The sequence below is a fragment of the Rhinolophus sinicus genome, linkage group LG09 (genome assembly GCF_036562045.2).
Source record: "Rhinolophus sinicus isolate RSC01 linkage group LG09, ASM3656204v1, whole genome shotgun sequence".
Lineage (NCBI taxonomy): Eukaryota > Metazoa > Chordata > Mammalia > Chiroptera > Rhinolophidae > Rhinolophus > Rhinolophus sinicus.
Window position 1 is genome coordinate 54685832 of NC_133758.1, and position 23790 is coordinate 54709621.

General features: G+C 37.3%; 1 protein-coding gene across 7 annotated transcripts in view; it reads left to right on the top strand.

The window, feature by feature from the left end:
- The window catches only part of CEP192 (centrosomal protein 192), a 165200-nt gene extending 142032 nt beyond the window's left edge, over positions 1-23168 (top strand). For 6 of the 7 annotated variants that reach the window (XM_074340409.1, XM_074340406.1, XM_074340411.1 and 3 more), the window contains 7 exons: positions 2137-2216; positions 3285-3380; positions 6907-7026; positions 7484-7602; positions 10094-10223; positions 10678-10736; positions 17595-23168. In XM_074340409.1, the coding sequence (XP_074196510.1) occupies positions 2137-2216; positions 3285-3380; positions 6907-7026; positions 7484-7602; positions 10094-10223; positions 10678-10736; positions 17595-17733 (743 nt within the window). In that variant the 3' untranslated portion in view covers positions 17734-23168. The remainder of the gene's footprint in view (positions 1-2136; positions 2217-3284; positions 3381-6906; positions 7027-7483; positions 7603-10093; positions 10224-10677; positions 10737-17594) is intronic. The other variant, XM_074340407.1, reaches the window with a different exon arrangement.
- Positions 23169-23790: the final 622 nt, after the last annotated feature.

Sequence of the window (23790 nt, forward strand, 5' to 3'; positions counted from 1 at the left end):
ACCATCCCTTGCCATATCTCATTAGAACTTTGACTAGAATTACTAATAAGTTAGTAGCTGAATAAGAAAGGAAAGTGGGTAAGAGCCTGGCTCTGTCACTTACTGATGTGACTTTGAGCCTCTCTCTCTCTCTCTCTCTCTCTCTCTCTCTCTCTCTCTCTTTCTCTCTTTCTTTCTCTCTCTCTTCTAAGTCTAAAGGACTAGGATTGTATGTAGGACCTATTAGAAAGGATTTGGGACCATCTGTCATCTGGCCCTCTAGCTCTTGGCCTTTCATTGATTTTTGTCTTCCACTCAAACTCAGTTTCCTACTTTTATGGTCTCCTCCTGGATTTTGTCATCATCTATAGCCAGATGGTGTTTTCTCTCTTAGTTTCAAGCCTGTCACTTCCTGACCATGCCCCCTCACCCCTCGTCTTTCCAGCTTACTTACTCTAGACATTGCAGCAGTTCTCTGCCCTCATTCAGACCTTCAGGCTACTGACCATACTACCTTTTCATTCTCCATCACCCCATCCACATCCCACTTGTCTTACAACGCTCCTTGAATTCTGTGGTCTATCATTGTGATTACTTCCCCACAAGCATTCTGAACTGCATTGTGCCCCTTTCCCTCTGCACTCCTGTTTGGCAGAATCCCAACCTTTGTTAAACCCAATTGTCTACCTACTCCATGTCTCTATCCTAGCAGTAAACATTCGTAGAGAAAACTACAGTCATGCTGACTAATTCATGAGTTCAGCTCTCAGGTCAACACTAGGCTTTCTCCTAGCCTTCCTTAGTTTGTGTCCTTTACCAGTTTCCAACAGTTACTTAACAGCTCCTTTCTTCTCAAAGCTCCTACTCCCTCTATCCTCCCCTACTCCTGCTGTCACTCTTTCCAGCTCTTGACTTTGCCTCACATATCATCGAAAACATGGAAGCCATTAGGCTAAATGAAAAGCCTCTGTTTCCATCACAGACGAACCCTTCTGCTTGGAATCTAGGCCCATCTATTCCTGCCTTCTCAGGGACTTCCTTCTGCTCTGTCTCGTGTCATCAGTTTCTCCCTCTTTGTTAATGCATTTCCATTAGCACGCAATATGCTCTACTGTTAACCTATTTAAGAAATGCCTTCCTTAACCCCAATCTCTTTGCTACAGCTGTCCTCTTCCTCAGTACCCCTACCTAGTGAAACAACCTGCCTTCACTTCCTCAGGCCGTTTAGCTGTTGCCACCACTGTGCCCTGAACCCATTCCTTTGAGGGTCACTGAAAAGCTCCTTTTTACCAAATCCAGGGTCTCTTTTATATGTCTTTGTTAATTTGACCTCTCAATACTGTTGATCACTCCTTTCTCCTTGGAATTACTTCCTTCTTGGAAGCTCTTGGAAGTTTTTCCCTGCCTTACACGCTCCTTCTCAGGATCCACTGCTGACTCTTCTTCCTGGGCCTACCTATGTCCCCTTCCTTCTCTCTGCTCTCCCTGTGCCCCAGATGTACACATCAGGCACCTGCTCAGCTTCTGCAGGTGGGCATCTCACAAAAACAGAAAACTGCTTTTACCCATAAAAACTGCTTTTCCTCTAGCCTCACCCCATGTCTGTCAGTAAGTGGCACCACTGTCCACCCATTTTGTTAGGTTAAATACCTGGAAGTTGAATTCTCTTCCCTCCCTCCCTCCTCTCATCCAGTGCATCAGCAAGTCCTTTGCAGTCTATCTTCAAAATAGATCCCATATCTGTCCATTGCTTTTCCTCCCATTGCCTCAATTCGAGCCTGATGCAGGCCACCTCATGCATCATCCCTCAGTTAAACTACTGCAGTGACATCTTACCAGGGTTCCTCCTGACCCCCTTTTAGTCTCCTTCCCCACATCAGCCATTAATTTCTTAAAAATGTAAGTACCTTATTGCTCCCTTGCTTAAGCCCGTCAGTAGCTTTGCATTATACTTTGAATAAGTCCAAAATAGGATCCTATCAAACATGATTCTGTTAGAAAATACTGTAGTTCCTGTTGGACTCCTCTAGGGATCTGCTGATTGCATTTTCCCCCTATGATGAGGTAATCATAGTAATTATCACGTATTATCACAGTAATCTGCTTGTTTACTTACCTCTCCAAGAGTTTAAGTTGTTATACATGTGTTCCTTTTAGAAAATTATCTGGAATTTGAGAATCATGGTAACACAGAAGTGAAGTGGCATCTGTCATCTTTAGCTCCACCATACGTCAAGGTTAGTAATAATTGCCTTGAAATATTTGTTTTGACGTTTAAACTTTAGGCAAGGTATTTAAAATTTTGAATTATGAGCATAGGTTGGCTTACTGGCTCTTTGTTCCACTAATTCATTTACTTGATTTTCTCTATAGGTGGGCCAATAATGCATGCCCAGTCTTTTTCACAAGGTAGTTTTGAAAGTCAAATTAAAGAATGTATGTGAAAATGTGTGCTTGCTTCATTTAATGCTATCTCCGATAGCCCTGATTTTTTATCTTAAATAACTTTATTTTGAAAGATATGTAAAAATTGTATTATGGAACATTGTGTGTGTGTGCACACACACATTCGCATACATTTATTCTCTCCCATGTTCTGAGTACTATTGTATGTTTTCTACAAGTGGGAGCTAGTGCAGGAGACAGAATTGAATGTTCTTTGCCACTGTTAGCCTACTGTATACTAGAGATAGTCCCTGCTAGTGGGTACTGCCTGAATTGAACATGTTGTCCTGTGTGTTGTTGGCCTTTTTGGCATGTATTTTGTGTGATGTGAACAGTTTTGAGCCATAATATTAACAAAATGTGTGCAATGATAATTCTGTATCTACTGAAAAGAAATAACTGTTTTTTGCATAGGATGTTAAATGTACGTTCAGTCGGGTCTTCAGGGTCTTTGCAGAAAAGACAGTCCTTTGACTTTATGAACAGAATTCTGTAGATCACTGTAGCCAGAGAGGAGTGGGTGCTGACAGAGATAGGAGTCAGTGTGAGGCCTTGGCGTGCGTGGAGTTTTTTTTTTTTTTTTTTTTTTTTTTTTTAATTTATTGGGGTGACAATTGTTAGTAAAATTATATAGATTTCAGGTGTACAATTCTCTATGACATCATCTATAAATCCCATTGTGTGTTCAGCGTGTGTCGAGTTTAATAGTGCTCCCACTCTGCGGCAGGTATTGAGCTCTCCTTGTCCACTGCAAAACGATTTGGGTGTCCTCCATAACCATTAAGGTAGTGGTGTCACTGAGAATTGATGCATTAACTTTTATATTTTTTCATTTGGTTGTTTAAATGACTACTTTGTAGGGAGTTGATGAAAGTGGAGATGTTTTTAGAGCTACCTATGCAGCATTCAGATGTTCTCCCATTTCTGGTATACTGGCAAGTCATGGAATCCAAAAGGTGAGTTTTGACATTTTTTTTTACAGCCAGCTGGTAAGAACATGGTGTTGATTGGCCAGGAGTATCTCATTTGTTTCCACCCAGAGCAGCTTGCTTCACCTAGACCACTGATGCTCTCAGCCAGGATGGCACAGGAGAAGAGGCCTGTCTGAGCACAAATCAGTGGACTGGCTTCTGCAGCCAAAAGTCCTGCTTTCTAAACAGCAAAACAAAATACCGTGCTTAGTGACATGCTTGATTTACATTCTTATATAAGCCCTTCATTTAGCCGCAGGCTGCCAGTACTTAGAACATACTTAGAGTAGTGCCAATCTAGACAATAGTTTTGTCCGCCAGTTGTAGTCAGAAAAATCTACCAGTACTCAAAACAACTCAGTGTTCATGACATGTAGTCAGTAATATAGCTTCATGGATAAATGATGACAGATCCCTTTAGCACCATGACCCTCTTGTATTTTAATTCATTTGTATACCTGATATAACCCCTTCAAATATCTGTTAGTGACACTAGTCATTCACTTGGCCTCGGTAATGAACTTTTTCATGCTAGTAGTTGAAACTCGTTTAAACTATAGCACTTATATAATATTGGCACATTTATTCAGAGATCAGACTTGTAATAAGTAAAGAATCTTTGAGCAATGATAGTAATCACAAACTCTAGGTACTTTACTGTCTGTATAACATAATTCCAGAGGGTTTCTGACTTTTTTAGAAAGACACACAATTCTATAAGTTTGTTTCATTTTCTAGACCACAGTAGAATCAATGCAGCTGAACAGGGAACAGACACAGTGTTCAACAAAAGTTCAACATCTGGAGGGAAGTTGGGGGGAAAAAAAAGAAAAACAGCAAGAAAGGTATCCCATGTTCATGGATCAGAAGATCTGACGTGATTAAAACAGCAGTACTGCCTAAATTGATCTGTAGATTCAGCACAGTCTCAATCAAAATTCTGCTGGTTGTGAGGTGGTTTTGTTTGTTTGGGTTTTTTGTTTGTTTGTTTGTTTGTTTGTTTGTTTTGTCAGTAACCAAAGCAATCTTGAAAAAGAACAAAGTTGGAGGATTCATACTTCCTAATTTCAAAACCTACAGTAATAAAAAATTATGTGGTATTGATATAAGGATAGACATATTGGATATGTGGAATAGACTTGAGAGCCCCAAAATAAACACTCATATTTCTGGTCAGATGATTTTTCAATTAGGGTACCAAAACAATTCAATAAGGAAAAGAATTTTTTTCAATAAATGGTCCTGAGACAACTGATGTCCATGTGTAAAAGAATAAAGTTAGACCCTAGTAAAGGCAAATAACCAGTTTAAAAAATGGGTAGAAGACCTGAATGGATACATCTCCAAAGAAGATGCACAAATGGCCGATAAACACCTGGAAAGATGCTTAGAATTACAAGTGATCGGGGGAATGCAAAATAAAGCTTCATACCCACTAGTATTATAATGATTAAAAAAAAAAACACACAACAACAAGTTTAGGCAAGGATGTGGAGAAATTCAAACCCTCATACACTGCTGAAATGGTTCAGCCAGTTTGCTGGTTCCTCAATAAGTTAAGCATAGAATTACCATGTGACCCAGCAATTCCACTTCTGGTTATATATTCCCCCAAATTGAAAACCAGTATTTAAACAAAATCTTGTACACAAATGTTCATAGCAGCCTTATTCAAAATTGCCAAAATTGTAGAATAACCCAAATTCCCATCATTTTATATCCCATACAATGAAATATTATTTGGCAATCAAAAGGAATGAATTACTAATAATATGCTACCACATGGATGAACCTTGAACATACTAAGTAAAACAAGCCAGACACAAAAGGCTACATTTGTATGATTCAATTTATGTGATATGTCTGGAATAGGTAAATCTATAGAAAGTAGATTCGTGGTTGCTGGGATTGGGAATGAAGATAAAGAATGGGGAAGGACTGCTAATGGTATAGGGCTTCTTTTTGGATTGTTGAATATATTTTAAAATTAGATTGCAGTGATGGTTGCACAGTTCTGGAGATACACTAAAAACTGCTTGAAATGGGTGAATTGTATGTGAATTACATCTGAGTAAAGCTGTGAAAAAAGAAAAATGAAGGTGCAGGACTAGATTGTCTCCCAGGACAATCCTTTTCACACAGTACTTAACATAGAAATGTAGCCTCCATTATTTTTGCTGTGTTCATCACTATATCCTCGCCTGAACTGCTTACCATCTTGTCAAATGAATTCTAGGTCTGGTTTCTTAGTTTAAAGGGGGATGGGGGAGCAGGGCACATCATTCTGCGACCATTTAGGGAAGTACTACCAAATAGCACAATTATTGATACATATATAGTAGTTATTCAGAAGAGGAAACATTAGTTTGTTAGTAAGAACCTAACTCTTAAAGTAAAAGACATACACAATAATCTCTTGAAACATTGGTCAGCTTGATGTGGGATTAAATCAGCTACGGTAATGAATATTAAAGTTCCTGTTATGTTCCTACTATGTTACATGCAATAATATTAGGTTTTCCCTCCTCTTTGTGTATTTTTTGGTGTTAGAAGGAGGTACAAGTGGGATCTGTAGAATACATGGTACTGCCTCCAGTGGTTCCAGATAATGTGTATATTTTCACCATTTAGGACATGGGTGTTTTCATTCTTCCGTAATCTTCTCAATGTCCTTATCATCTTTAACAGTGTGACTCCCTAATCTCGATGATCTCATCTCCTCCATCAGTATTCTGCCTTTTCCTCAGGCTCTCGGGCTCATTGGCTGCATATTTCTTATGTTCTGTAGTGACAGAAATTAGGTCACTTAAGTGTTTTAATGTTAAGTCCAGACTCATTCTTTGATAAAGAAAGCTCTTAACACTGGTAAACTTTATAAAATACTGATTTTAAATATTACAACTTTCTCATTATTGAACTTTTTGTAGGTTGTATGCATACAGTTCATATCTATAACTTTGAGCTGTATGGTCAGGGTAACTGGTTCTGACCAATGTTCTGAAGTTAATCATAAGAAAAACTGCTAATATGTAATGTAGTGGCACTCGTCTTTTCTACCTCCTGTTATACACCCACCCTTGCATCACATTTTCTGTGTGTCCTTTCAGTCCTCTCAGTTAGTGGCTGTGTACTAGGCCTTAGTCCTTTACCACTTGGCCAGCAGAGGGTTCCATAAGCATTGCAGTGAAAGACTGAATTGTGTGTCGGGAGTTGGATCTTCCTTATTTAGATCTTGTACTTGACAGCTCCAGGATTTTTGATAACTTCTTTTTCAATTAAAAAAATTTACATTTTGAGGAATATGTTACATAAAGCCTTAAAGAAAAATGTATTTTGGATCTGGTATAGTAACAAGCCCACCAAAAATAGAATTGTTCAAATTAGTGGCAAAACTAGATAAGGCAAAAATTTTTTTCCCTTTAATTTTTTATACCAACACTCCGAATTGGTAATCTAACTACATGTGTGTAAGGTTCAGTGTCAAAATTTCTCTCCTGGATGTGTTTTATAGGTGTCCATCACATTTTTGCCCCGAGATAAAGGGGATTATGCCCAGTTTTGGGATGTTGAGTGTCACCCCCTTAAAGAGCCTCACATGAAACATACCCTGAGATTTCAACTCTCTGGACAAGTGAGTATTACACTGAATTTAAGTAAGTTAGTGTGTGTGTGTGTGTGTGTGTGTGTGTGTATTAAAAACGCTAAGTGAAACTGACATGAAAAACTGGCCTGAAAATGCAGAATATTTTCCTGGTATTATTCTAATTTCATTAATTCTTCTGTATAGCTATATAGTCTTAATTTTCTCATTCATCTTTATTGATTGGCATGTTTGAGGTATGAGTTTGGCTTTATGAAATCTATATTTGACTTGATTAGGTAAGATACTGTGTGTGTGTGTGTGTGTATAAGAAACTGAACAATGCAAAGCAGGACTTGCGATTTAGGGAATTTAAAAATCATAAGTCTTCTTTTAAAAAAATTGTGAAGGAAATAGTAGAATTCAAATAGGTAAATGTCTATGTATTTTGCTAGGGTATTTCTCCTCCCTAACTGTGTGGTTTTTTGTTTTATTTTTTTTAATACAGAGTGTCAAAGCAGAAAATGAGCCTAAAAACTCATGCATTTCTAGAGATACTGTTACTAAAATAGATAATTTAGTTAAGCCCCGAAGACAAGCTGTGTCAGAGGCTTCTCTCATATCTGGGTATGTTGTTGTTGTCATTCTTAAAAAAATTTTTCCCCAGTACTTTATTGAGGTTTAATTACGTTCAGTAAAATTCTCAATGACTTTACCTATGGGTTTACACGCATTACTACCACTCTAATCAAGGTAGGGACTATTATTCTTCCCCCCAGAAAGTTCTTTTATATCCCTTTGCAGTCACCCCAAGGTTTGTTCTGCTCTGTTGCCATAGGTTAGTTTTGTTGAATTTCATATACATATGCACTCTTTCTATCTGGCATCTTTCACTTAACATACTGCTTTTTGGGATTCATTTGTGTTGTTGAGTGTATCTGTAGTCTGTTCCTTTATTGTTTAGTATTCCATTGTATGAACATGTCATAATTTATGCATTTTCCTATTGACATATGGGTGGCTTCTAATTTGGAGCCATTATGAATGAAGGTGCTGTAAACATTATTGTATGTGTAATTTTGCGGGCATGTTTTTTTATTTTGGAGGAGTAAAAGTACCTAAGAATGGAATTGCTAGGTCATATGACAAGCATGTGTTTAACTTTAAAATAAACTGCCAGGTAAGCTTTCCTAAAATGGTTGTACCATTTCACATTCCCCAGAACATTCAGAAGATATCTATGAAAGTAGATTCTTAAAAACTTTTAAAAATGTACATTTCATACCAGCAGCTTAAACAACTTTAATGATAACATTTAAGTATTTTACCTAATGAAAATGTTTCTAATAATCCTTAATTAACTAATATTTAGGTCTAAGTTAGTTCTGAAGAAGATGCTTGTAAGAAAAATACATGTTAAATGCCTGCTGAATTTAAACAAATGTGGTCATTTACTTCTAATAGAAGTAAGTAATGCATTTTGTAAGAAATTAGAATCTTTTAAAGAATATGTGTTCTTACCATACTTTCTATGCTATTTTTACTCATCTGCTCATCTCATACTTACTGAGTGCTCACCGTGTGCCAGGCAGTAGAGATAAGACATTGAGCAAAACTGCCCTGGTCCTTGCCTCCAAGGACTTTACCTTCTGGAGAGGAATCTCATCACAACTAATCATACTGACAGGCTTCATTACAACCTGTGGAAAGGACTGGAAGGAAGTAAATGGGAAACATGGGGATATATGACAGAGGGAGCTTGATCTGTTGTTATATCTGGGAAGAACCTCGCTGAAATGGAATTTTAAAGTGAAGGAGAATGAGTGGAAATGACCTAGGTGACGAGGACTATATAAACAACTAGGATGATGGAATTGTTGGCTCTTAAAGAACTAAAAGCAGCCCACAGCCCTAGAGCACAGAGGAGGAGGGAGAGTTGGATGAGGTGAATCTGGAGAGGGAAGTGGGCAGAATGCAAGTGACCACGCAGGGCCTTGTGTCAGATGTTATCTGTAAAGCTACTGGAAGCCATTGAATGACAGGATCAGTTTCAAGTATTTACAAAGTAATCTCTCTGGCTATAGTATAGACTGATTAGAAGGAGGCCAGAGTATGTATGATAAAACCGGTCAGAGGCTATTCTTAAGCATTCCAGGACTAAAATAATGTCAAGGAAGATGATGAGAAATGGACACTTTTGAAGTATATAAGAAGGAAATTTGAAGGATTCAGTGATGGATTGGATAAAGGGGCGTGAGAAAGAAGGGGGTCAAGGTCAGTTCCCAGAAACTATTCCCTGAGACAGGAAATACAGGTGGAGCATCAGGTTTGAGGAGAACGGTCACAAGTTTATTTTGTATTTGTGGAGCCGTCTTTGAGATAGCCATAAGGAGATAATTGTGTGGTGATTGGATATGTTGCCCAGAGGCTCAGTATGAGATGAGAAAAACACCTGGGAATCACGTAGGTGTGAGGTCACTAGATCACCCCTGATGGGATTGCCTAGGGAGATGGGATTGCCTAGGGAGAGTGTCGTGTGAGCAGTTAAGGGTGTCCAGGGCCAAGCCTCGTGGGACAGCAGCATTAGGGGTGAAGGAGTGGAGATGAGCCTGCACAGACTGACCAGTGGCCAGAGAAATGAGTCGGCAGCTTGGACTCTGAAAGCCAAGGCAAAAGGAGGTGGTCACTACCATCAAATGCTGCTGAGAGGCCAGAGCTGGTGTTCACACTCTCAGAGTAGTCTGTATCCCTAAAAACATGAAGATTATCAGTGGGCTGCACTGTGAGTAATAAGAGTGAAATGAACTCAGGTGAAAGGGCCACCTTTTATCAATGGTTTGAAGTGAGTAGAGAAGCAGACTGTAGTGAAAAAGAGAGGTGGAGGTGGTGCTGCTGTCCTGTCTTACATAACTAACCCAGCACCTTTGTAAGAGTATTCCTGCTGTCAGTATTTTATCTTTATACATTTTACAAGTAGTTAAATGCAATTACAAAACTATTTTTTAACTGACTTGTGAGAGAAAACACAAATTAAAGCAACACTTCATAATTTAATATATATAAATAGTTTAAATTACTATGGATTTTAAATAGATGATTTTTAAACCTATTTCCAAAGCAGACAGCTTGACTTGACCCACCGTGGAGTGTATGCCCCAAAAGATGTGTATCGGTTTCCACCCACTAAAGTTGGGGAATCAAGGACATTAAAAGTCAATTTGCGAAATAATTCCTTTATTACACACTCGGTAAGTTGGAAATACTACTATGGGTTTTGGAAAAGTAAATGTATTCAACTATTTGATAAACATTTTCCTGATAATTAGAAGTTTATGTTATAGATTATATTTAAGTTGTACTAATGAGTTCATTTTTTAAATGCCTTACTACTGTATTTAAAAAACTCATGGGAAGTTCATGACGCTTTATCTGAAAAACAAAAACATTTAGCATCTGTTTTCATATTTTTCATTTTTTAACTTTTTCTCTTTGTTCTGTGCCATTAGACTAACATACTTCTTCTAGATAATACTTACTTTAGTTAAAACTACATTGAATTCATATTAAAATTCCCTTATATGTTTTTATGAGCATTTATTGTCTTACCTAATTTTGTGGCTTTACTTAAATTTACAAATGTAAATATATGTTCAAAAATCTAACTTGCATAAACTTCATGAAGTATTTCCTATTAAATTGCAGCTGAGGTTTTTAAGTCCCAGAGAGCCTTTCTACGTCAAGCATTCAAAATATTCTTTGAGGTGAGTTTATTGTAAATCAAAATGTTTTCATCCTAGCGCAGGACTTTGTTTTCAGGATATCAGGATTTCTCTTGGGATTTAGCACTTGTGAGGTCTACCTCACTCACAGCCCCACATCTTCGTCACTAACACCACAGAACAGTAAACACATGGGTCTTTATAAATAGGAAAAGAGATAAGGAGCCTGAAGGGTAAGCATTTCATGACTGTTCACTCGTGTACTTTACAGTGTAGCAACCAAACTTCATGAAATGTTTTTGACTTAACATATGATTCCTGTTAACCTGGTATTTTGCCAGCCATGTAAATACACAGAACCTTAATTACTTTGTGATTAACTTTAGAATAATTCCTGTTTTAAATATTATTTTCACTATGTTGAGAGGGATTTAAATTTTCATTAATTTTGACAAAAATTAGTTTTCCCAGAATATTTGGGAAAACTGTTATTGTATTTTACGGTTGTTGTTCTTCAAATACCCTATGTTGTTCTTAAGTCAAAGTCTCATTTTCTTGTTCTTGTTATTTTTCTTTTCTATATAATGTACATTTAACTTGAAATCTCAAACTTGATTGTCCCTGTTATTTAGAATTTTAATAGTGCGGTTCTATTAGACTTAATACTGAAGAGTAATTTTACCTTCATCTTTAATTAAACCATTTAATTATTATAAGATATTTCATTTTAGCATGAGGAGACTATTCCAGAAACGTGTTATTTTCTATGAAAACTTGGACCCTTGGCTAACATTCTAGCACTGTCTTTAGTGAGTTACTAAGTACAGCAGTGCTGTACTCTAGAAGTTTACACATATCTCTGGAAACTGAAAAAAGGAGTGGCGGGGGGAAACGTGTTCCCTCCACCTCTTACCTTTTCTTTTCACTCTACCACACTTCCCTCATCCTATATACGATGAGACATGTTATTTATGTACTTGGGAGGTCAGCACTTTCATTGCCTCCAAAGGAGGCTGACCTGGAAGCAAACTGCAAATTCAATAATGAATATGTTTAGAAAGTTATCATAGACTTAATCTCTCTGTGCCTGAATTTCCTGTTTGGTAAAGTGGAATGATAATGCTCCTAACAGCATGGAATTGTTATGAGGAGTACGTAAGAGGTGTGTGAATGTTAGTGCCTGGTCATAGGAAGCACTCAGCAGATGATGGCATCTTCACTGCTGTTGTTATTATTATTATTATTATTTATTAGTTTCAGGTGTACAAAACAACATAATAGTTAGATATTTATAGTCCTCACAAAGTGATAACCACCCTCACCCCCCTCAATCTACCACCCACATGACATTGTATATTAATGAAAGCCCTCCTTTTTAGTTGGCCTTACTGGCAGGATCCATCAAAACTAACTTGAGAGATTTTGATACGTCGCTGTTTTTTATTAGTGCTTTCCCATTTAATCCCTTCAATAACTACATAGAAGAGAAAAGCCTAAATTTAAGAAAAACTGCTAAACCTAAGTTTTCTAGCTTCTCTGCTCTGAGTTCTTGTCTCCTAGCAGTTGCCCCTTCAGTTAATGAAGGTTTGCTCTGATTGATTTAAGACTAGTGATGTTATACTGTGTGTTAAAAATAGGTTGGTACTGCTAAATACACAATGGTGTAACTGCAGAAGCAATTAGCTCATTTTAAAAATAGATTATTTAAATTCTCAATTGTAACTTTTTAGTAATTGATACTAAATAAATGATTTCTCCAGAACACTGTTATTATCTAAATTTGAACTTTATCATAACTATTCATTGTTTTTCTTTTATTTTTTATTTTAATATTTTTATTGAGGTAAAATTCACGATATAAGATTAATGTTAACCATTTTAAAATGTAAAAATCAGTTGCATTCAATACATTTACAATGTTGTACAACCATTACCACTATCTAGATCCAGAACATTTTCTTTTCTTTTTTGATTTTTAAAAATCCCATTTATATAGCATTTATATAGAATAGAGTATTCATTGTACTAAACTTAACTAGAAAATGTGTACGACCTATTTGAAACAAACCTTTTTTTAATATATAAATTATTTTTTTCAGTTACACATTGATATACATTCAATAGTATTTTATCTTTTCAGGTGTATAGTATAGTGATTAGACATTTATATAATTTATGCAGTTATTTCCCCCCCTGCTCCGCTTCCCATTAGTCTAATACCCACCTGGCACTATACATAGTTGTGCAGTATTATTGACTACATTCTCTATGCCGTGCTTTACATCCCCATGGCTATTCTGTAAGTACCAATTTGTACTTCTTAATCCCTTCACCTTTTTCACCTAATCCCTCAATTTCTCCCCTCTTGCAACCATCACTTAGTTCTCTGTATATGTAAGTCTGGTTTTGTTTTGTTTGTTCATTTATTGTGTTCTTTAGATTCCACACATAAGTGAGATCATACGGAATTTGTCTTTCTCAGTCTGACTTATTTCACCTGCTAGGTCCATCCAGGTTGTGGCACTGTTTCCCTTTTCTTCTCTGCCTGGTTCACATCCGTGATCTTAACCAGCTTTAGGCAGTTGTATATCTTTAAACGTTAAAAAGATCAGGTGGAATACTTCTGTGTAAACCAGCATACAACTGGCAGAACTTATTGGAAGGGCTTAGATTTTTGTTTCAAGAAGCTCTTCTTATCTAAAAAAAAAAATGACTCTTTTTTTAATGTTGTTTTTTTTAAAAAGCTTTTTTAAAAAGTTCCAAGAAATCTTCCAGATTTTTTTTAATTCCCTTGAACAGCCCAGTACCAACTGTTTTTGAAACAATGTTGGCATTCAGCTCATCTATAGTTTTGGTAAAGAATCATTATTTAAAATAGGTGTTAAATTGTGTAGCTTTATGTCATTATTCCCATTTTATGGCTAGAGGATGAGGCAGTCAAAACTTGCCTGGAGTTAAATATTCATTTTCCAACTTTCATCACTGAATACATTGTGGTTTCAAATTCTCTTTTGATGTTATATTCTTTGCTTAATTTGCTTCACAGATTTTTTTTTTAAATTCTATTTCAGCTGAAATTTGTAAGCCAAATTAGTTGTCTTCTTGACCCTTTGCAGAAAAAGAACCTAAACCTGTTCCTTTACAATAGTGTTTCAAGCAGCAAAATCTGCTCCTAATATGGAGTGTAGGACCAAGACAAAATGAATGAAAGGGATATGAGGGGAATTTAGGGTGGCAATCCTTCTGTAGTGTATGTACAGTAGTTGTCACTGAGGTATTATAAATTCATAGAATAGTGAATTACCTAAAATCAAATGTCAAGTTACTTTTATATTAGTCATCTTTATTTTTCATCATTAAATTTTTTAACAAGCTAGTAACATTTTTTCTGTGTGAACTTCCCTGGATTTAATAATCTTAATAGCAGCAGCAGTTACCATTGCTCTTCCGCTTTCCCTCCTCCTTTTCATGCTTATCTTTATTTCAGTATTGTTGACATGATGAAAACATTTTAATGAAAAAGTCAATTTTTATAAATGAGATGGCATTTTGCTTAACTTCAACTTGTTTTTTAAAATCCAATTTTGAAATATTAAAATGTGTTAATTGCTAGCCATTTAAAAGTAGATCTTTTTAGAGTTGAACTTGTTGACTTACCATTCCAGTGCTAGAAAATTTTAAGCTGTCATGAATTAGAGCACTGCTTTTCTATGTAGCCTAGGTCATGTTAATAGCATCTAGAAGAACTTAGAAATATGAAATAATATTTCTAAATTCAGCAAAATTTGGGCAGTTTACATAAGCTAGCATTTAAAATAGCATCACAAGATAGATCTTGTTTGCTTTATTCTCTTTATGACTTATTTAAAATATTTTTAAATTTTTATGCTTTGAAGATAAATAAGGTAATTTTATACTTAGTGGCAAATACTTATTATTTTGAGCACAATGAGTTTCCAGAAAGTTTTTATCCATATTAACTGTCATGATGGGACTTAGAATAAATTTGTAATGTCACGAATTTCAGCATCAACTCTAATAGCAGCAACTCAGTATAAATTTGATAAGAATAAGAAAATCATGTGTGTAAAGCACTAACTCTGTGCTTTATTTAACTAAATGAAGTAAGCTCTACCGGTAGGTCATAGAAAACTTTCCTCTCATGACATCCATAAGCTTAAATTTTAAAAAAAGGAAAGTGAAAAAGCTGGTTTCCTTATATATAAGAATTACTTCTTTCAACTTCAGAGAGAAGCAGATCTTTGCTATAGTATTTCACTTGAGAATTTTTACCACAGAATTGAAATGTTCGGTATTATAAGTGTTGAGTGCTTTTGTACTTGTCCCAAATATTAGACACTTTGACTTTGGACGAGGGCTCATGAAATATAATTGCTGGTTGAGAGCAATAGTTAGCTTGCTGTGACAGGTAGAACAGAATCTTTTCTGAGAATTATGAGAAACAATTTTCAGCTTTTCATGACATTTTTGTTTATTAGATCGCTGCCTGTGACACTAATAGGAGCACACTTCCCTTTAATCATCTCTAGGGCACATGGGGTAATAACTGCACCTTTCGCAAGGCTGTTGTGAGGCCTGATGGGGCTGCTGTCAGTAAGCTCCCAGGCCAGCACACAAAAGTGGCACTGTGGAGTGTAAACAGACGGCAACATAAATAAAGCAGGTGACTTTTCCCCCAGGAAGTTACAGCAGTTTGCCTAATGCAGAGGGGGGTGAGCATGAATGTATCTCGTGGCTGTTTAGCCCACTTAGTGATGGATTATAAAGAAGGAAGGAAACATTAAGTTTTTTTGTAAAGGTTCTTTTTTGGATTCTAAGTGATCATCCCTTTCTCACGTCTTTTTAAACAGAATTTGTTCATGTTCCCACTTAGCCCTGAAAAGCATCCTTCTGTTAACCTGTTGTGTAATTCAAGGCTAATCTCTCCTGAGATGTCTTAGCTAATGTGTTTCCCCTCTTCTGTGCTCAGGTCTCCATGCACATAGCGTGCTGCAGGTCCTCGCCAGCTCTAGCTTCTGAGCTGACAGACCCTGCCGTGTCACTTAAGAGGGAAGGACAGTTCTCACAAAGTTACAGGCAGGGAACAACACTGCCATCGAGTTGTCATTACTTTTCACCCATGCACAGGAAACAAGCTATTTGTTACTTCTTTTCAGTTTCTTTGATAATGATGGTACCTTGGCTATGCTAATGTGCTAGCTTTTTCCTACAAAAAATATTTCTTCTAAATTAAAAAAGAAAAATATGGTTTATATAATTTGTAGCTTCTGATAAGCACTTTAAGTGTAGGTGGGGGCATATAGTGAACAAGGAGATTTAGCGTGCACTTCACGAGTGCCTCTGTGCTCTTAATATGCTTTTGCTTCTGTGTGCCTTTGCTATAAAATTGGTCATTAGCTAGTGAAAGATTTTGAACTAGACCTCTCCATTAGGTTCAGTGTACTTTACTATTACCTTTTCCTTTTTATGTGTGTGTGGGGGGAGTGAGCGAGGGAGGGAAAGAGAGAGAGAGAGAGATTAATGCAGGTTTTAATAATAGTACATGAAAATAGTACATGAAAATGTCCATCTTACTGGTAGTGTTCTATAGCTACATTAAACTTCATGGTTCTTTCTAAATTGCACTTCATTTTATTCAAAGTTATCTGTAAAACTAAAGCAGATATATGTTTATCATAATACGTTTTTTTAAAACACTTCCTCACAAATATAGAACAATTTTATAGTCCATACTGAAATTTGTTAATAATGGGATCTTCCAGAAATTTATTTTGGGATGTTTTGTTACTTTTAGTAATTCATAAATGATAGAGCCTCTTAAATTGGCAGATTGTACTACATTATTCTGAGTATTGAAGTGCTAACATGAAAGAGAAATTGTAGTTTGTCAATGCCATGGACAAGGTACCATGTTTTAGAAAGGCACACTAGCTTTGACATGGGGAAATAAGGTATTATTGCATTTGGGGAAAATAACTCAGACTGTAAATACACATATATAATTTTTTTTTCCTGCATTATCAGTTATATCCAGGAAAAGGGCTTTGAAATATTTAAGCTATTTTCTAAATTTCTAGCCATCGGAAACAAAAATATATATCAGTTCTGATTGCTGAACTTTAAAATATGTAGCTCAGAGGTGAGACCAAGGGATGACATACCTCCCTCTGAGGGAAATCTCAAAGCTATAAGTTTTCACTTCAAAAACGATTAAAATTGAAAGCTGGTGACATCACACAGGCTATGATAAAGTATATGTAGTCTCATTCACCATGAGAATAAAGGTATATTTTTGACTCTTGGGACCTAGTTTTATGAACAAAAACAAACCTCCCACATGCTACTTTTAAATATAAGACACTCATTACCTACCTTGATATAATCTGAAAATCAGTTTTCAAGATTTTTTATAAAAGTTACATATGAATTTTGGAGCAAGAACTATACAACTCTGTTAATGATGGGCATGGGACAAGTCGGTTTATGTTCTTCCCAGTTGAGATGTTGCCAAAGTCAGTAAGGTCAGGATACGTAGGATGTTCTCTCACCCTTTCTTAGGTCGACAGGCACCTGCCTTTGCAGACAGAATATGAAGCTCAAATCAGAACTCTGATTCCCCCTTTCCTATTTTTATTGATTAGCCAGGAATAAACATGCAGTACTATATGAATCAGATTTTAGGTTTTTCTTTCCTTTGTGCAAGTTTCATATTAAATAACAATATCAAAGAAATGAGAACTAAATTTAAGTCAAATGTAACTGGACCAGGTTCTTTCATCACAAACCTCCTGAGTTCTCTGCAGACGTGTGCTTAACTGTGGCAGGTGATTGGCTTGTTGCCGGAGCATCAGGCTGCTGATATTTTCCTTCTCTCTACAGAGCCCAGCATTACATCAACATGCCTGTGCAGTTCAGACCAAAGTCGATGGGCAAATTTGAAGCTTTGCTTGTTATTCAGACAGACGAAGGCAAGAGTGTAGCTATTCAACTAATTGGTGAAGCTCTTGAAAAAAATTAACTAGAATACATTTTGTGTAAAGTAAATGGCATAAGTTATATTTTGATAACTTCATTTTTCTACACTACAGTTATGCTTTTGTATATATTTTGTATGATAAATTACATATGTAAACAGTAGACTTTTTGTTGTTTTGAGAAGCTAATACTGAAGACCTGACTAAAATATCATGTATCTAGCCTATAGTATTGTACTCAACTTTTAAGGGAAGGAGAGTTCTATTTTTGCATTGATTATGATAGTCTAAATAAATATGGCAGATATTTTAATGTTCCATATCCAGAAATAAAGTTAATTTTCACTAAACTTGTCTTTTTTATATGATGTCATATAGAAATCAGAATATTGCTTTATTCTGCTAATTATTTCCAAGCTCCTGGGTCTGTTACATGATGTTTTCCTCCATTACGTAGATTTCTTTCCCCTAAGAAATTCCTTCTCTCTTCCTCCAGTCCTTTAGCTCATTGCTCAGAGTAGAAAGGAAAGCTTACTTTTAATGAAATTGTTTTCCTCCAGAGTGGGAGAAGTCTTCATATTCTATGCAAATATGTTGAAGATGTTGATATATTTTAAGATAACATTTATTGTGATTAAAACCAGATGGGACAACTGCTTCAGAATGCAGCATAGCAGGGGCACTCGGCAAGCAGGTACCAGTAGGATCAGGGCAGTGAGTCACTGAGCAGACAGAAAAGCTCTCCTGTTGTGACATCTTTAGCTGTGGCAAGGAGTAAGGTAGAGAAGGTGACGTGGTTACCTGGTTTTACCCAGGAGGAACATGACTACTGCTTCTCAACCGTTACCAGCAAGCCTCCTGATAAACTTCTGAGCCCCTTCTCCTTTGAAGAATCAAAAGCCCAGACTGTGAGCATTTGTGTAGTGGGTTGAGGGTGATCACAATGGGATATTGATGGAGCAGAAAGACCGTGGAACATATGAAAAGCAGCCTAGACGACATAAACCCAGTAGCAGTTCAGAACAAAATGATTGTGAGCTTGAGACAGAAAAACAAATTCGTTTGTCTTCCACCTCATTTTTCTCTTGCTTAGAATTTCTTTCTTAGAAAATCAAATTTGTGAAAACGTTCACAAGTTAAACAGTTGTTGGTTTTGTTGATGTTGCCTTACTTCAATTCTAGATTTTGTACATCAAATGTGACATGACTTCATACTTCAATGTGTATTTGATAACAGTCATGCTCAAAAATTTTAAAACAGAGGTATAGCTTTTTCAAAATGTTTGCTGTGGTCTTTCAATCCCTAAGTGTTGTGATATTTCCGTTTTTATGTAACCATCATTTTGCTTTTTAGGTGATACTCAGGAGGTCACAAAAGAAGGGTTAAACAAGCAAAGAAATTTTAAATGTAACTCTCCTTCCATAGACAATATACTTTCGTAGATAATCATATCTTTTTTTTTTCCTAATGATTTTTATTAAAAATATAGCTAACATACAATGTTATATTAGTTTCAGGGGTACACCATATTCAACATTTATATACCTAAAAAAGTGATCACCATGATAAGTCCAACAACCGTGTGACACCATACTATACTATCACAATATTATTGACTATATTCCCTGTGCTTACATTATATCCCCATGACTTATTTGCTTTATACCTGGAATTTGGACCTCTTATTCCCTTTCACCTTTTTCTCCCTTTTTAAATTTTATCAATTACAGTTGACATTCAATATTATTTTATATTAGTTTCAGGTGTACAGCATAGTGGTTAGCCATTTATATAATTTAAGAAGTGATCCCCCTGACTAGTACCCATCTAGCACTATACATAGTTATTACGACATCATTGACTGTATACCCTATGCTTTACATCACCATGACTATTTTGTAACTACCTATTTGTACTTTTTAATCCCTTCACCTTTTCACCCTGGTCCCCAACCACCTCCCATCTATCACCCCAACAAATCTAGTACCCACCTGACACCATACATAGTTACTACTACAATATTATTAACTATATCCCTTATGTTATATCCTACATCCCCATGGCTACTTTGTAACAACCAATTGTACTTCTTAATCCCTTCCTCTTCTTTCACCGACACCCCCAAACCCTCTCCCACCTGGCAACCATCAAAATGTTTTCTGTATCTATGACTTTGTTTCATTGGTTAATTTTGTTTTTAGATTCCACATACAAGCAAAATCTCATTGCATCTGTCTTTCTCGGGCTGATATACTCAACTCAGCACAACACCCTCCAGGTCCATCAATGATGCCGTAGATGGAAAGACCCATTCCCCTCCCTGGCCGAACAATATTCCACTGTATATATGTTCCACCTCCTCTTTATCTATTCTTCCGTTGACAGACACCCACCCAGGCTGCTACCACATCTTGGCCATTGTCAACAATGCTGCAATGGACATATGGATGCACATGTCCCCTCGAAGTAGCGTTTTGGGTTTCTTCAGAAAAATACCCTGAAGTGGGATTACTGGGTCCTTCATTGCCTCTTCTTAATAGCCTTTGTTTTAAATTCTATTTTTGTCTGGTACAAGTATTGCTACCCCAGATTTTTGTTTGTTTGTTTCCATTTTCATGAACTATCTTTTTTCATTGCCTTATTTTCTGTCTGTGTATGTCTTTCAATCTGAAGTGAGTCTTGTGTAGGCAGCATGTGAGAGGATTTTGTTTTCTTATCCATTCAACCCTCTTATAGTCTCCTGATTGGAGCATTTAATCCATGTACATTGAAAGTAATTGTTGATAGACATGTAGCTATTGCCGTTTTATGATTCGTAATTTTGATTTTTTTTTTTTTCCTTCTTAAAGAAGTCCCTCTCACATTCCTTGTAATACTAGTTTGGTGGTGATGAACTCCTTCAGCTTTTTCTTGTCTGGGAAGCTCTGTATCTGTCCTTCGATTCTAAATGATAGCCTTGCTGGGTAGAGTAGTCTTGGTTGTAGGTCTTTGCTTTCATCACTTTGAATATTTCCTGCCAGTCCCTTCTGGCCTGCAAAGTTTCTGTTGAGAAATCAGCTGACAGTCTTATAGGGGCTTCTTTAAAGTTACTAGTTGCCTTTCTCTTGCTGCTTTTAGGATTCTCTCTTTGTCTTTAACCTTTGGAATTTTAATTATAATGTGTCTAGGTGTGGGTCTGTTTGGGTTCATCCTGTTTGGGACTCTCTGTACTTCCTGGACTTGCATAACTATTTCCTTTGTCAGGTTAGGAAAGATTTCTGGTATTATTTTTTCAAATAGGTTCTCAATCTCTTGTTTTCTCTCTTCTCCTGGTACCCCTATGATGTGAATCTTGGTACACTTGATGTTGTCCCAGAGATCTCTTAAACTGTCCTCATTTTTTAAAATTCTTTTTTTGCTGTTCTGATTGGGTGGTTTCTGCTACTTTGTCTTCCGAATTGCTGATTTGATCCTCTGCTTCATCTAGTCTGCTGGTGATTGCTTCTAGTGCATTCCTCATTTTAGTTATTGTATTCTTCTGGTTGGTTCTTTTTTATGATTTCTGTGACCTCTTATGTGCTTGTAATCTCTTTGTTGAAGTTTTCACTAAGTTCCTTGAGCTTCCTTATAATCATTGTTTTGAACTCTCTCTGATAGTTCGAAGAGGTGAGTATTCCCACCTCTTCATGGGAAGGTCAATTTCACCCATTTTATTTAGTTCTTTTTCTGGATTCTTACGTCCTTTCATTTGGGCTGCATTTCTTTGTTTCCTCATTTTGGCTGCCTCTCTGTTTGTTTCTCTGTATTACGTACATCTGCTATGTCTCCCAGTCTTGGCCAGGTGGCCTTATGTAGTAGCTGACCTGTGGCATCCAGTGGCAAAGTCTTCCTGATTACCTGAGCCAGGTGCTGCAGGAGTGTCCCTTGTGTGGGTTGTGTATGTCCTTCTGTTACAGTTGAGCCTTGACTGCTGTTGGCATGTCAGTGGGTGGGATTATCACACTGACTGGCTGCGGGGTTTGGCCATGTCCACAGCTTATGGGTTGCTATGCAGGAGGATTACCACACTGAGTGTGATTTGTCCCAGTGGGCTCTGGTGCCTGTTGGGACCACCCTTTGTGTGTGCCGCATGTCCATTCCTACTGGGAGGAGCCTAGAATTGATAGAAACCAACTTGGATTACTCAAGTCTGAACTCAGATCACGTAGGACTTGAATCGTTGAACAAACGAACTGTTAATAGCTGTTGTACCATTGGGATGTCCTGATCCAACATCAAGGTCGTAAACCCTAATTGTCGATACGGACTTTCAAATAGGATTGCGCTGTTATCCCTAGGATAACTTGTTCCGTTGATCAAATTTTGGATCAATAAGTGATGTTGTGTTTTGACGGTGAGTCTAAATTTTGATCACTCTGAGGTTTTTGTGCTCCGAGGTCACCACAACCTAAATTCCTAATCCATATAAAGGGGAGTTGGGCCCTGGGTGGGTAGTAATTTATCTTTATTGGATTAGTTAATTAAATCTCCATGAGGTCTTCTCGTCTTGTTAGAGTATTCCTGCCTCTTCACGGGAAGGTCAGTTTCACTAATTGGAAGTAAGAGACAGTAAAACCCTCGTGTGGCCATTCACACAAGTCCCTATTTGGGGAACAAGTGACTATGCTACCTTTGCAGGGTCAGGATACAGCGGCTGTTGAACAGATGTCACTGGGCAGGCAATGCTCCTAATACTTAAAATGCTAGTGGTGAGGGCTGGCCCAGTGGCTCAGGCAGATCAACTGAAGGCGGCCAGTTCGATCCCTACATGGGCCAGTGGGCTCTCAATCACAAGGTTGCCAGTTCAATTCCTCGAGTCCGCAAGGGATGGATGGCGGGCAGCGCCCCCTGCAACTAAGATTGAACACGGCACCTTGAGCTGAGCTGCCACTGAGCTCCCGGATGGCTCGGTTGGAGCACGGGCTCAACCACAAGGTTGCCAGTTCGATTCCTCGACTCCCACAAGGGATGGTGGACTGTGACCCCTGCAACTAGAAAACGGCAACTGGACCTGGAGCTGAGCTGCGCCCTCCACAACTACGACTGAAAGGACAACAACTTGAAGCTGAATGGCACCCTCCACAACTAAGATTGAAAGGACAACAACTTGACTTTGAAAAAAGGCCTGGAAGTGCACAGTGTTCCCCAATAAAGTCCTGTTCCCCTTCCCCAATAAAATAAAATAAATGCCAGAGGGGATATTTTTGGTAAACAGGTGGGGTTTGTGTTTTCTGAGTTCCTTTTACTTCTTTTAATCTTTCCTTATTGCACTCCTGTGTTGGGCTAACAACTTGCTTTGGGGTCCGGCCTTGGCTTTGGGCTATGCGTGTGTTTGTTGTTAACTATCAGTGGGGTATCCGTTCTGATATAAACTTGTGCTAGGAGAATTAGTTCTCGTTACTCATATTAACAGTATTACTTCTATTTAGTAATAGAATAGTCCAGTTGTGTACATTAGGAGTTGGCTTGTTATTTTAGGAATTAAGGTTGTTGGTTTGTTGAGCTTTAACGCTTTCTTAATTGATGGCTGCTTTTAGGCCAACTATGGTGTTGATTGTAGCTACTCTCTAATAAAGGTTGTACCCTTTGTCTAGTGGGCTGTACCCCTCTAGACTAGTTCTTAAACTTACATAGGAATTATTGGGTTTATTCAGGTAAGGTTTAAATTTGAACTAATATTCTGTTCTGGACAACCAGCTATCACCAGGTTCAGTAGGCTTTTCACATCTAACTACAAATCTTCCCACTATTTTGCCACATAGACAGGTTTGCTCTGTAAAGCTGTCTGTAGGTAGCTCGTCTGGTTTCAGGGTGATTAGCAAAGTTCTCTGCTAATTTGTTCTAGTTAAATCATTATGCAAAAGGTAAAAGGGGTAATCTTTGCTATTTTATACTTTTAGTTATCTTTCATCATTCCCTTACGGTACTTTCTCTATAGCGCCAAGTGAGTTTTCTATCTCCTATACTTTCACGAAGGTAAATGTTTTGATTTAATTGGTTGTATTAATTAAGCTGAGTTATGGTTGGGCTAGTACTTGTTCAAAGTGTTCATTGTATGTGAAGTCTCCTGGGTGTAAGCCAG